Source organism: Syngnathus floridae, chromosome 1 (genome assembly GCF_059516105.1).
Source record: "Syngnathus floridae isolate MCC-2025c chromosome 1, RoL_Sflo_1.0, whole genome shotgun sequence".
Taxonomy (NCBI): Eukaryota; Metazoa; Chordata; class Actinopteri; order Syngnathiformes; family Syngnathidae; genus Syngnathus; species Syngnathus floridae.
Genome location: NC_142413.1, coordinates 16,032,543 through 16,047,862, shown reverse-complemented (window position 1 = coordinate 16,047,862; position 15,320 = coordinate 16,032,543). Strand labels below are relative to the sequence as shown.

The 15,320-nt window shown below is 42.4% G+C and overlaps 1 protein-coding gene across 7 annotated transcripts in view; it reads left to right on the top strand.

The window, feature by feature from the left end:
* The window catches only part of LOC148404303 (teneurin-3), a 195,334-nt gene that overhangs the window by 144,491 nt on the left and 35,523 nt on the right, over positions 1-15,320 (top strand). For all 7 annotated transcript variants that reach the window (XM_088378495.1, XM_088378486.1, XM_088378479.1 and 4 more), the window contains 5 exons: positions 271-417; positions 2,306-2,525; positions 10,294-10,413; positions 13,366-13,630; positions 14,380-14,647. In XM_088378495.1, coding sequence (XP_088234621.1) covers positions 271-417; positions 2,306-2,525; positions 10,294-10,413; positions 13,366-13,630; positions 14,380-14,647 — 1,020 coding nt within the window. The remainder of the gene's footprint in view (positions 1-270; positions 418-2,305; positions 2,526-10,293; positions 10,414-13,365; positions 13,631-14,379; positions 14,648-15,320) is intronic.

Below are 15,320 nucleotides of genomic sequence, written 5' to 3'. Positions count from 1 at the left end.
ATTCCAGGATCAACAGTACCACCTTTATAGACCTCCAGAAAGCTCCAACACGGGTGCTGGTCCTGCTCTAATTAAGAGTCACTGAGACACTTTTATCACATCGACGCGCTCATGTGAATCGACAGACCTTCTCACACATCCCCGAGTCCTGTCAGATGTCTTCTGCACTCTGTGTTCGCTCCTCTGCCCACTCTGTTCTCTAACCCCACTTTCCCACCCATCTCTCGTTCGTATGCTGGTGCATGACATCGCTACATGATGTGTTGACAGACGGCTGCCCGGGCCTGTGCAACAACAACGGGCGCTGCGTACTCGATCAGAACGTCTGGCACTGCATTTGCCAGTCGGGATGGCGCGGCCTGGGATGCGATGTTGCTACTGAAACACTCTGCTCAGACGGCAAGGACAATGAGGGAGGTAGGAAAACTGGTTTTGTGGCAGTTAATTTGACTCTTGCTCCAGCGTTATCAACTACCAACTACATTCACAGTAATAGCCAAAAAGGGGGCCTATGAGACTCTTTGATCAGATAACAGTACGCTGCTCAGCACACTATTTTTTCCATCATGGAAATCACTACCTTTTAGCAGATTTGAATTTGAATTCATCCATTTTCAACACCGTTTAACCTGTTCAGGGTTGCAGGGAGTGCTGGAGCCTATCCCAGCTGACATCGGGTGAAAGGCAGGCTACACTGGTTGCCAGCCATTCGCAGGGCACACATAGAGACAAACAATCAGTCACACCCACTTGCACGCTGTCACTGAGCGGGAATTGATCCCACGCTGCCTGCACACAGGTCAAGCGAGTATACCCCTACACCACCGGTGTCAAACTTAAGGCCCAGGGGCCAGATACGGCCCGCCACATCATTTTATGTGGCCCGCGAAGACAAATTGTACATCAAATTTGTGTCATTACTAGAATTGCAATTTTTTAAATATATATATATTTTTTAATGTTTGACCAGTTTTTACTAGTCTGATTCTAAAACGAGTTATTTGTCAAGTTTGTTTTGTAGCTTTTACTGTACATAATATGAGGTGCTCATACATTTATTTAATGGCCCTCCCAAAGAAGCTATGACTACAATGCGGCCCGTGAAAAAAATTAGTTTGACACTCCTGCCCTACACTATCAGTAACTTAGGCATTATTCTATTCTAAAAAAATATATTAAAAACTTTTTAAGTAAAAATCACCATAAAACACTCACAAAAACAAGTAAAACGAAAAACATGGGAAAGAAATAAAAATGCGTAAGGAAAATAATCAAAAACACCAAAAACAAGTTTGAATTAATTCAAAAACTGTCAAATAATAACAGTAAAATAAATAAACGCCAACAATAGGGAAAAAAAACATTTGAGCAACTGGAATAAAATGAAGAAAAGCCTCATTGACATGAACACAGTACTCTGCGCACATCTCATCAACAAGTTTGGAGGTCATACCAGATTAAATAATTCAGTCCACGCTGTCATTTTAATAAAGCCTGGTCCGTGTGTGAGGTCACTGGATCACTGGGGCTTGACGTGTGACGGAGACACTATTCCACTTTCCCAGATGGCCTCTATATGGACTTAGCGGTCCGCTGTCATGAGTAATAGAAGAAGACACCCTTCAAACGACTGTCTGCTGTTGTGATTGATGTGCAACTTTCACATCCAGACTCTTGGTGTAGAGAAGAACAACTTTTGATTATACCTGTCCACGGTAGTCACTGATTAAAGAAAACAAGTTTTGAACAGTTGGTCACTGTAGTGACTGATAGTTGGAAAAAACTTTCCGCTGTTTACTGTGGTGATTGACACATAACTTTCAAATCCAAACTTGCAGAAAAGGAAAACTGCTTTCAGCTGGAGCTGTCCACTGGAATGGCTGATTTGATAATGAGATTCACACTTTTTAAATATTACCACCTTCATATAGTTGTCACTGCTAGAAGCAGACACCTTTTGGATAACTATCCATATGATCGAACAAAACCTCTTTTGAAATGAACTTTTCTCGGTAGTGACAGACAAAAGAAAATGTTTGACTGATTCACCACATGACATCCAGAGTCATGGGTCGGAATATAACTACTTTCGAACAGCTGTAGAGATGGAGATACAATTTGACATTGATGCACTTTTAGAAGAAAACTCTCTAATAGTTGTCGACTAAAGTGACTGATAGTGCAAAGCAACATTTGAATAGCTGTGTCAATTGTAGTAACTAATGTGGTGACATTGACACCTCTGTAGTGACTGATGCAAAACCACGACATCAAGACTCATGTTTCCTCCGTCCTGCTTTCCCAGATGGCCTGGTGGACTGTATGGACCCAGACTGCTGTGCTCAAATCTCCTGCCAGGGTCAAATATATTGCAAAGGCTCGCTGGACCCGGCTGCCACCACAGCCACGCAGGGCCAGAACTCGGCCAGCCAGCCCACCTCCAGGAGCTTCTATGAGCGTGTTTCATTCCTGATTGGGCCCAGCGGGAGTCACGTGGTAATAGGGGGGAACCCCTTCAACAGCAGGTAAGTAGTATTTCTACAATTAATTTCCATTCATTCATCCATCCGTCCCTCCGTTCAGCCGTCCATCCATTTATATATCTGTCTATCTACCGTAATTTTCGGACTATAAGTCGCTCCGGAGTATAAGTCGCACTAGCCATAAAATGCCCCAAAAAGTGAAAAAAAACATATATAAGTCGCTCCGGAGTATAAGTCGCATCTTGGGGGGCAATTTATTTGACAAAACCCCATACCAAGAACAGTCATGAACGAGCAACAACCGGCTAAACGATAGCAACAACAGGCTAAACGATAGGTATGCTAACGTGACAAACACAAACAAAGAGCTGAGAACGGGCCTGACGTAACATATAGAGTGATTAAGGACAACTATTACATGAATAACATGTTTATAAAACCATCAGTGTCACTCCAATTCATTAAATAGCAACAACAGGCTAAACTATAGGTATGCTAACGTGACAAACACAAACAAAGAGCTGAGAACGGGCCTGACGTAACATATAGTTATTAAAGACAACTATTACATAAATAACATGTTTATAAAACCATCTGTCACTCCAATTCTTTAAATCCATCGATCGTTCGATACGATAGCAACGACAGGCTAAACGATAGGTATGCTAACGTGACAAACACAAACAAAGAGCTGAGAATGGGCCTGACGTAACATATAGAGTTATTAAAGAGAACTATTACATAAATAACACGTTTATAAAACCATCGGTGTCACTCCAATTAGTTAAATCCATCGATCGTTCTTCGTCAACAATGGGTGCGCGCGGCTGACGGCGCTTGCAATTCAAAATATTTCACAGGCCCTTATAACGATATATAAATTATATTTCAAATAACTATTATATAAGCAATATTATCAAACCATCTGTGCACTTTAAATCATTAAATCCATCGATCAAATTCCTCGTCCTTTGTGAACAACGCCGCGCGTGCGTCCTGACGTCAGCCTCGTCGTTATTCCACAGATCTACTATATAACTATATTGTAGCGTTAACAAAGTACAAGGAAAGACGTGGGTTTGGTAAACGGCTCTTTATTTAACAAAACAAACTTCCAAGCGTGTGGCGGCGTGGATTTCCAGCCACCGATGTGGAAGAGAGCTCCATACAATAGTACCGGGCGTGCGTAAAAGCCATGTCCGAGCCCCATGCACCGTCCACGGACAGCCACCCGGCCGAGCGCCGGCCCCTGACTTCGATCCACGGCGGTGAACGAGAGCTCAGTAGAGTAGGACCGGGCGTCCGTAAAAGCCATAATAGTTTTTCAAACCTTCTATGTCACTCCAAATCCTTAATTCCTTCAATCTCTGCGTCCTCCATGTCACTTAGAAACAAAGCCGCTAATGATGCCGGTAGAACGTACGTGGGTACTTTTGTCCTTTATGTAAACAACCGCCGCGTCGCGCCGCGCCGTGCCACTGACGTCACTTGAAACTCAAATTACAGTAATGTTTTGGTACATCACGGTTCTCCAAACGTTCTTTCTGCTGCTCGATTACTGTTTTCGGCTGCATATTTTAAAGTATTTGAAGTTTGTTACCTGCAAAATATGAGTTTCTTTTTGGTGCCATTTTTCTTAAGCCCATCCCATTTAGAGTGCCCTCATCCAATTTCGTCAGAAAATATATTTTTTTTCAGATGTAGTTTTTTTGTTTTGTTTATTTGGTTGTTTCATCAAAGTCAAAGTCTGCTTTATTTTCGATTTCTTCATATGCCAAGACACACAAAGAGATAGAAATTACGTTTCCACTATCCCACGGTGACAAGACATAGTACACAATATGCATACTAGTAAACAACACAAAAAAAACAAGAAGGCACAAACAATGAATAAATAAGAGTGATGAATAAATAATAAATAAACAAATAACATAATAAATATAAGAGGAGCAAAAATGGAGTGAGTGTGCATACAGCAGACAGGGGACTTGGATATGGCGCTTTAAAGTGTTAATTGCTTTATTTGATTTTTTCTCTATTTTTTATGTTTTGAATATGTTCAAGATAAAGATATAATAGCATGTGAAGTGATCAACTATACTAAAAATAACATGTGAAGTGGTCAACTATACTTGTAAGTAAGTGATGTGTTAATGTTCAAGTAAAAATTTGTGGAAAAAAAAACATTTATAAGTCGCTCCTGAGTATAAGTCGCCCCCCCACCCAAACTATGAAAAAAACCGCATCTTATAGTCTGAAAATTACGGTATCTATCTATCTATCTATCTATCTATCTATCTATCTATCTATCTATCTATCTATCTATCTATCTATCTATCTATCTATCTATCCATCCATCCATCCATCCATCCATCCATCCATCCATCCATCCATCCATCCAATCTTCTCCACTGGAGCAGGGCAGTATGAAAGTGTTGCATGTGTCTTTTCATCTATCATTTTTACAAATGCGTCATAATGCTGATTGTATAGGATAAGATAAGGGAAATTTGACTTGGGCTCACTGCCCGCAGCTGCCAGCAAATACAACCCACAACCAGACACAAATCACCTGTCTGAAAATTGCACATAACACATATACTACCAATGCCAATGTAGTCAGTACATATGTATGTGTTTTGCCCGAGTGTAGTAGACATAGGTTTGCCCACCGCATAAAGCTGAATGCCAAAGGGTGTGTTTGGAAATTCACAGTGTCACCCATGCCCTACTCTGCAAGTGGGTCTGTTCAGAGAGGCATAATGCACTCTGCTCCCCCTTAATTTCCGAACACACGATTGTGTTACTATGTTCCATCCGGATGCATTGGTGAAGCATGTCCCCAGTTGGAGCGCTGAGGGTGCGCACTCCATTTGTGGTGCACTCTGAATTTCCGAACGGCAAAATTGAGCAACATACTGAATTCCAGAACGATCACACTCCAATTAGTGCATAATCTGAGTTATTTTCCGAACACGCCCAAAGCCAGAATGTTAACATTCTGTATCAACTTACCAGATCGTTCACAAGATGTTACTTGTTATCAGTGGCAGACTCTTTTAACTGTTTCTTTTCACTTATTTATAGTCTACCAAATACGTTGACCAAAATGCTAATGACAAGTTAAAATGCTCATGTGACAATTCTGACAAGAAAACGGTAGGCTAACAATATTTTTTCATCTTTACATTTAACAATGGTTTACACAAGAGCTGAATCCTAATTACAGGCTAACACACTGATTGACAAAGCTAAGTAGATATTACACAGTGTCGCCATATTAAATCAGTTTTCCCAATGAAGCCAGAAGGCTAATATGTCTCATTAACCACAAGTCTGTTATTTAGTTTGAGTTCTATAATATTTTACGAGAGCTAAATGCTAAGCACAGGGTAACATACAGCAATGCTAATAAGATGATAGTACACCAGTAAACCAGTTTGCTCAATTGCTCGAAGCTAAATGCTAAAGCCAGAAGGCTTAAAGAAGCTATTAATAAATAAATGCAGCATTCCAGTGGCGTGATACAGTGGCATTTAATTAACTGTATGCTCAACTTCTAACACGGCAGACGTTTCTTTTAGCCGCGGGAAAGCAAAAAGAGAATCTAATGAATATTTTGAGCATGAGCGTTAATGCCACTGCTAGACACTAACATGACAGTAAGCTGAAGACAATGCAGATAAGGATTATCCGCCATCCCAGAGTATGGGTTATTGCCTGCTTCTATGTATATTTCCAGTAAAGCGAGCTATTTACATAAGGATTACTTGAACCGTCGCAGGGAATATTCCCTGAGCAGAGCAGGAAATCATGTTTTTCGCTCTTCTGTCCACCTCAAAACAAAAAAATGCTATTGTAGCTAGTTTTCCCAATTACCTTACAAACATTAAATAGTTGCACTGACACAGTCAAGCAGCAAATCTATGAGCCTGTATCTGTGTTTTGATTACCGTATTTGCCGGTGTATAAGTCGACTCGGTGTATAAGTCGACCCCCTAAAATTTGGCGGAAATTTACGATTTTATGATATATCCTTTGTATAAGTCGAGCTCAATTGTTGCATTATATTAAACTTCAAAATTCAATCAGAAATATGCGAAATTTATTGACGAAATGTGTTCAAATTCCGGGAGGCCATGCGCATACGCAGTGGCCGGAAATAGGTCCAGCCGAGCGGATCGGCTGTTTATAAGCACCGCGGAGGAGATCGCGGAGCCTCATTCGACTTCCAGCGGCCGGCGAGCTCGCGCACGCCGCCCGGCACCACCAGGAGGCCGGAAATAGCTCCAAGCCGAGCGGATCGGCACTTTATAAGCACCGCGGAGGAGATCGCGGAGCCTCATTCACTTCCAGCGGCCAGCGCACTCGCGCACGTCGCCTGGCATCACCGGAAGGCCGTGGGCACGCGCCAAGTGGCCGGAAATAGCTCCCACCGAGCGCATCGGCTCTTTATAAACACCGCGGAGGAGATCGCGGAGCCTCATTCGACTTCCAGGGGCCGGCGAGCTCGCGCACGCCGCCCGGCACATCCGGGAGCCCGTGCGCACGCGCCAAGTGGCCGAAAATAGCTCCCGCCGAGCGGATCGGCACTTTATAAGCACCGCGGATGAAATCGCGGAGCCTCATTCGACTTCCAGCGGCCGGCGAGCTCGCGCACGCCGCCCGGCACATCCGGGAGCCCGTGCGCACGCGCCAAGTGGCCGAAAATAGCTCCCGCCGAGCGGATCGGCACTTTATAAGCACCGCGGATGAAATCGCGGAGCCTCATTCGACTTCCAGCGGGCCGCGCACTCACGCACGCCGCCCGGTTCAAATTTTCTAAGTGCCAACGGCTCTTGCGCCATAAAGTGTCCGCCTCGGCTGGTTCCCCATGTCGGCCACCACAAGTGAAAATTCGGCCTCTTCCCCTGGAAGTCTGGCCAAGTTTGGCAAATATTTTCAAAGTGCGAACGACTCAACCGCCGTAAAGTGTCCGCCTCGGCTGGTTCCCCGTGTCGGCCACCACAAGTGAAAATTCGGCCTCTTCCCCTGGAAGTCCGGCCAAGTTTGGCGAATATTTTCTAAGTGCCAACGACTCAACCGCCGTAAAGTGTCCGCCTCGGCTGGTTCCTCCGGTCGGCCAGAACAAGTGAAAATTCGGCCTCTTCCCCTGGAAGTCTGGCCAAATTTGGCGAATATTTTCTAAGTGCCAACGACATTCATTTAGACATGGCGATTGAATGTTTACGTACCGGTAGTTATTGTCGTTGCTTGACGCGCGATGACTCGCACATTCGCTCAATACCCAGTACTTCCCCCTAGCAGTCATCGTCGCTGTCTGGCTTTCGATGTCCGTTATTGAGGTGAGAATATTTGAAATTGTTGCTGAGGATGCGTGTTAATGCGACGAACGCTTTATAATGATTCAGTTTCTCGCTGTTTGATGAGCCTGACGGAAGCACACCCACGCACAATGAGATGCATGCCTTGGTTACCATCACATTTGAAGCGATGAATACGAAGTTAAATTTTATGACTCAGTGTATAAGTCGAGGTCGATTTTTTTTCGGTCGATTTTGGATCGAAAAAGGTCGACCAATACACCGGCAAATACGGTATACTTTAGCCTATACACCCTGAAAACTGCTGTGTTAAAGATCGGACCAACCAAGGAAGTTGGGTCAATTAAAAAAAAAAAAAAAAAGCGGGGGGGCTTGTTTTGTACACAAAAATGGGTTGTTTTGTGTAAAACAACAATGAAGTTGCTTGGGTAAGTTTTAACCCAAATATGGTTGTTTGTAAACCAGCATTTTAAAGGTGTATGAGAGTTAATTGCTAAAGCAGCAGGTTAATGGACTAAAACACAGTGGAGCCATAGATACTTGCAATCATGCATCCGTTCACATATTTGTAGATGTTTTTTTTTTTTTTTTTGAGAATTTGGGGGATCAATTAAAACGGAATTATAACTATTCGCGGACCGCCCCGCTCCTCTGCTCGCTGAGACTCGCCAAACCATCGAAAGAGAACCCATCCTTAGACACAGCCTCGTCAAAAGTGACGTGAAGCGGATGTGATAACTCCTCAACTTTGGGGTTTTGTTTTTATTGTTTTTTTAATTGTTTTTTTAGACCATAGTGACATGCAGATTTCTTCATCTTATACTTATCTAACTCTCTACCTGTCTGCCTGTCCATCCGTCTGTTTTCTGTTTATCCATCAACAGCAAGATTTTACTATTGCATATCTATAATGATTTATGAATGCGCATGGAAGATTATGTGGGTATAAATACAAAATACAAAATGAATAAACAATTGAAATAATGAAATACTATAAGCAAAAAAACAAAAATAAAATCACAATCAAATGCATACAGTAGAAAAATGTAAAGCGAATCAACAAATTGAAGAAAGAGGCTGTGGTTGACAATTAAACATTAGAACATCTAACAATGCGTTCATTTTAGCACATCAGCAGCTGTCATCAGCTTTTATTTGTACTTGTATCATTAATCTGGCATCCTAAGACAAATAGAGATCCTTGGAAAGAAGCACCGCCACGCTCTTAAGTGGCCTCATTGCTTGAGCTTGACCAGATAAAGGATGCTGCGTTAACGCTGCTGTTGATCAAGCCTGCCTCTGCTACATAATGACACAAGGATCGCATGTCTTTCCCCGCTTCTTCTCCTGCCCGTGATGAATGCAAGAGGCAGCTTGTTTCCGATTCCTCTCCACGCTTGAGAGGCAGCGAATAAATTAAACGCAGCGGAAACATGAGTTAAAAATGAAAATACAGCAGCAAGGTTAAGTCATGCGGAAGTTCACCTGAAGGCACCGCTCTTGTCTTTGATAGATTTCTACTCCAGCGTCTGTCAAGTTTATGCGGTAAAGTAGCAAAGTGCCTAAATATTTTAAAAAATTCATTTTTGGGCCAGCAAAAGTGTAATATAGTGTAGAGCCAAAGTAAATCAGCTTGCCTGAGGGGACAATCAGCCATTTAGTGAGTCATGCAGCTCCTTGTTAAACAACCTGCTAAAATGTTAAAAAAGAAGAAAATAACTCCACATCCTTCACATATCAAATGAGCCTACATGGAAGATCGTATAGGAACAATCATAGAAAATAATGTAAGAATATAACTTGCATAATTTTTGACTAAAGTGTAAAATAACAAATTTTTTCTTATGAGGAAGAAGTCTTACAGTTGAAATTTGAAAATGGTTTTAATGAGAAACAGCAGTAATTGTGGTCTTTTAAATCATGTTTAAAATTAACTTTCCAACTTTTTTACTGCACTATAGGTTCTGTCAGTGTCTTTGAATTTTACTTTATTTTTAGATGTGTTCATTTATTTTGTTTTTAAATGCTTTTATATGTCGTACATGTATCTATGTAAAGCACAATGAGCTTTTATAGACTTTGTGTAAAAAATGCTATATAAATAAAGCCGCCTTGTCTTGCCTCGTGCGTTTTGTCGTTCCATCGCTAAGCTATAAAAAAAATCACATCTGAATTATAGTAACACACAGTAGCTGTATCTGTCTTGTACCGTATTTTCCGGACTATAAGTCGCTCCGGAGTCCCACCAGCCATAAAATGCATAATAAAGAAGAAAAAGGCATATATAAGTCACACTGGAGTATAAGTCACATTTTTGGGGGAAATTTATTGATAAAACCCCCGGACAAACCATGAAAAAACTGTGACTTGTAGTCCGGAAAATACGATAATTTTCCATTTGTGTCTGTTCTGTCACTCGACACAACGGCTGCTTCTGTTTGCCTATTCAACCAATTGCGTGTGTGTGTTCTTTTTTTCTCACACAGTCTGGTGTCAGTCATCCGTGGTCAAGTCCTCACCGGAGACGGAACGCCGCTAATCGGAGTCAATGTGTCATTCCCACACTACCCCGACTACGGCTACACTGTCACCAGACAGGACGGCATGTAAGCGTAATCATGCGGCAGTGCTACATTGGCGACCTTTCGCCTTGTGCTTATGTTTTTACTTGGCGGCTGCCGAGGGTGGAATAATATGGAGTAGTCCTTGCACACATCGCAAAAATAACAACAAATGGAGAGCGCAGAGCCAACAATTGCTGATGCAAATGTCACGACAGCAGCAAGTGTGTTGTTGGAGAGGCCTGTTTAAAATGCATTGCTTCAGTGAGGCTACAATCAATCTACCCGCAATGTCGTTAAACATGTTGCGTTATGCTCTGACCTTCCGCCGTTTTTGTTGTCGCATAATGACAGCACAAATGTACCTTCCTAAGCGCTCTCTGGCCGCCTCATTGGGTACATTTCCCTCAAAATTTTAGCTGCGAATAGTAGTGAACAGGCATTTGCGCTCGATTGTTTACGGTGAGTTCTGGAACTAATTGTTTGATGTCATGCTTCACCTGCATTTGACAATTGCAGCAAAAAAGCTTCACAAATCTGGATACCTTTTCACATTCGGGGGTCAGAGGTGGTCAATTCTTGAGTATGAGTTAAATCTGGAATTTGTCCCAAATGACTGCCTCAGTTACTCCCTATTCAATCTACATATAAAACATTGCACTTTCTGTTATTATAGGTTGTCTCACCCAGTGTTGTGATTGGCAAGATTGGTGCCTCTTCTACATCACAATAAAAGAATCACTCAGAATGAAGTCAGGGGCCACATGCAGCCCATCGGTTGCCAATCCCTGCTCTAGGATGTCTGTTTCCTGCTGGAGCTGATTTGGGCGAATTCCATGCCCACCCTGAACATGAAATTGGGTGATCATGGCTACATTAGCAATCAACATGAAAAAAATGCCAAAGATCCATGCCCAAAAGTGAATAGGAAGTTGCCCATTTTTTGTTTTAAGCAGCCATTTTAGACAAATTCCAGAGCAGCCAACTTGTCACACACCCCAATCAGAAGCAGGTTTTGAAAGATGCGTAATGCTAATTACCAAGCTTATTTTGTTCACACCACCTAATACAGGCGCAGATGGAGCATGGCTTCAAAGTTAGATTAGCCTTTTGTGGTTTCTTGGATATAAAAAAAAAAAAAATAGCCTTGGAGAGCAGTTTCACTGATCAACCCAAATTGGGTCAACATCAAGTTGCCCTCGAATCTTAATTATCCAATTTGTTAAGACATTTTGAACAATTGTACGCTTCCAGGCATGTGTTGAAGATGGCCCTTTTCAGTTCCATGTGCCCCAAGCATGATCCAAAATGATTCTTGGGATGAATCTAGTGGGAAGTCTTACTTGACAAGGTCGGAAACTGCTCTTTTCAAACATCTCTTTCATTTTCTCTTCCTATAGGGCCGGAATTTGAGCGAACACTTTTGTCCATAGCATGTACAAGCCTACTAAATTAAACCAATCTAAAAAATGCTACACACCATACAAAAATTAATAATGTTCTGATTTGAACTACTCTATTCCCGCAGACCATCCTTCACATGGTCTTATCATTCCCTGAATCCAATTCATTACTCATGTTTGACCAGGCATGATGGTGAGAAAGGAAACACTTTTTCACTATTTGAAGTCTTTAGTCTCGAGAGTTTTCTGGCTTTAATTAGCTCAGCATTACTCGGAGGAAAAGTTACTGGTTTGGAAATGAAGGACTTTGAAGTGCTTCTCTTGACTGTGTGTGCGTGTGCATGTGTATATATACCACTTCCCCAGGGTGAATGAAGCATCTGTGTGATCGAGCGCGCGCCCATGCGTGTGTGTGTGTGTGTGTGTGTGTGTGTGTGGGTGTGTGTGTGTGTGTGTGTGTGTGTGTGTTCGTGTGGGTGGTGACATTGCATGACATCAGATGCACACATATGCCAAGTGCCAAGCTGTGTTGCTGACCTAAAACAGCTTCACTTGCGCCATTGCTTTTCCACTTGGGGCAAGACTGAGATGGGGTTGGCGTTGGATGCAGGCACAGCACAGCTGTAAGGATAGACACATGAACACACACAAACACAGACCACACTCTTTGTAAGGGCGGCTCTGTTGGTTGACCAAGTGTGATCATCCACAAGCATTTATCACACTCCTTGACAGATGACTTACAGGGCAGAATATCTGAAGAGTTGTGCTAATCCTCAACTACTCTCTCCCCATTCTATCCATCAAACAGTGGTGAAGCATGAGTGGGGCGTAGAGGGTGAAAAATATGTGCAGGGACTTTTCCTCTTTCAGCCAGGATACTTGATACAACTAGTATTGGGATGTGATTTATTTTTTTGGGGGGGATCATTGCAATGATAGCCAAATTTTAACATCAGGCTCCGTCCACATTAGATGGGAAATGATAGCTTTACAATGTAACATTGTCCATCTTTCTACATTCTATCGAGAATCTGCTTCTGATTGAAAGAATTCCCAAGAAGGAAGTTGTCCAAGTACGAGACTTGCTGGTATTCACCCAAAATGATTGCTTCAAACCAAAATGGCCAAATTCCTGTTCTTCAGGCATAGATCCCTGAGACTTTTACACGTGGCATTTTAATTCACACATATCCACCTTAATTGACATTGAATAATAGACTACTGTCTATTATTTTCCAAGAATCCTTTCGATACTTATTAAACAAACACTACGTTGGCTCTCTCATTAAATGTTTTTTTAGCATTGTCCATCCTTCTAGAATACTTGCTTAACTATTGGGGCTTGTTGGAGGAATTCGCTTGAAGAAATGTATCTAACTTACTGGAATTTACATAAAATGGTCACCTCAAATCAAAATGGATGGCTTCATGTACAATTTTCTGCCTCGGTCATTAAGACTTTTATTTGTCTCCTATTATGACACCCAATTTCACATACATCAGTGAAACTTAAACTTATCACAAATCCTGATCTTCATCAGGAATTGACCTGACCATCATCCATAATGAAGCGCCCACAAATGTCTTCCAGGTTTGACCTGCTCGCCAACGGCGGTGCATCACTGACCCTGACATATGAACGAGCACCATTCCCGGCTGTACGCCGCACCGTGTGGATCCCTTGGAACGTCTTCCACGTGATGGACACGGTAGTGATGCGGCGCGAGGAAAACAACGACATCCCTGGCTGCTACCTGACAGGTCTGAGCCGGCCCGAGCCGCTGGTCTTGGCCACGCCACTTTCCACCTTATACAAGACATCACCTGAGGACAGCCCTGTAATCCCCGAGACACAGGTGAAGAAATTTTTCAGAGCTTGCTGCATAGTCATGTTAGACAGAAAGCTTTCTTTGTACAACATACCTCATTTTTTCCGAGAATTTGTTGCAGGTATGCCACAACAAACATAGTATTTTTACAAAGAGTTTGTTGTCACATGTATGACAGCAAGAAATGTTACATAATGTTATAAATTTTGATTTGATGTTTGTCGGACCAAAATCCATCAAATATGCTGGTCATGCCTTTCATTGGCTCATGTTGATATTTTGCCTTTCTAAATCCCAGCACACACGAGGCGCCATTAGCATTACGTCATCAGCTTCAGTTGCGGATGGTTCCCGATAACCAATGGCGCTGTTCTCGGCACACTAGGGCCCATTGGCGTGGCGGCTTAAAGTGCCTCAATCATGTGTTTGGAATTATGTGACCATTTAAGATGGCGACTTCATTGTCAGTTTCAAGTAATCTTGAGCAAATCGGTTTTGTAGATTTTGGGATGAAAGCAAAACAAATTCGCTAATGCATGTTTTTCATTGGACAGACACAATTGATGTATTTTACCTTTAATAAAGTCATTTCAAAAATGTGAAAAATAAGGATTTCTGTCACATGTAGGTTGCAACCTGCATTTTCCAGAAAACAATGCAGCCTCTTGGATGTTGATGATGATATTTGCAGCCCATTTTCAAGCCTTTCACAGGACCACGTAGACTTTTTTTAAGTCCACTGTAACAAGTTGACGTGCTGCCAATTGTCTCTGCAGGTCCTCCACGAGCAAGTGGGCATCCCAGGAAGCGACCTTAACCTGGTCTACTTGAGCTCGCGGGCGTCCGGCTACAAGCCCATCCTTAAAGTTTTGTTGACCCAAGACCGGCTGCCCTTCGGCCTGATGAAGGTGCACCTGATGGTGGCCGTGATGGGCCGCCAACTGCAGAAGTCCTTCCCGGCCTTCCCCGACTTGTCCTACACCTTCATCTGGGATAAGACGGACGCCTACAGTCAGAAGGTCTACGGTCTGGCGGAGGCTGTTGGTGAGTTTGTTGATTGATCTGCTCTATTTTTGTTTTACTATTTTTTTTCCTGCTTTTGTTATAACACTCCAAAAAGATTTAGTAGGTGGTGTCAAAGCCTTGAATCAACCCGCTCGCTGTCTCATCTTTTTACTCGCATGATGTTGATATATATACGAACGTGAGAGAGAGAGAGAGAGGGGGAGAGAGAGAGAGAGAAGAGAGAGAGAGAGAGAGAGAGAGAGAGAGAGAGAGAGAGAGAGAGAGAGAGAGAGAGAGAGAGAGAGAGAGAGAGAGAGAGAGAGAGAGAGAGAGAGAGAGAGAGAGAGAGAGAGAGAGAGAGAGAGAGAGAGCCCTCGAGTCAAGACTCATATAAATGACTTTATGATTGGATCACACCAGTGTGCAGGGCTCTTGCTCAGTGGCTCTTCACTAAATAAATTATATGAGTCCTAAGAATTAATTCAGTTGAGCAGTAGTTAAAAGAGACATGTTAGGCATTTTTCCTCACAATTTAAAACAGGAGGTGTCTGTTTTCCATCAATATAAAGCCACTGGTCTCTACCTCTACTGTGAGGCCAATGCGGTGTTTTTTTTTAAGGCAATAAATATGAGTGAATAAATTTAATTTAAACTGGATAAAGTATTTTTCTTTTTTAGGAACCAAGAACTTCTATTATCTGAAAAACAATGT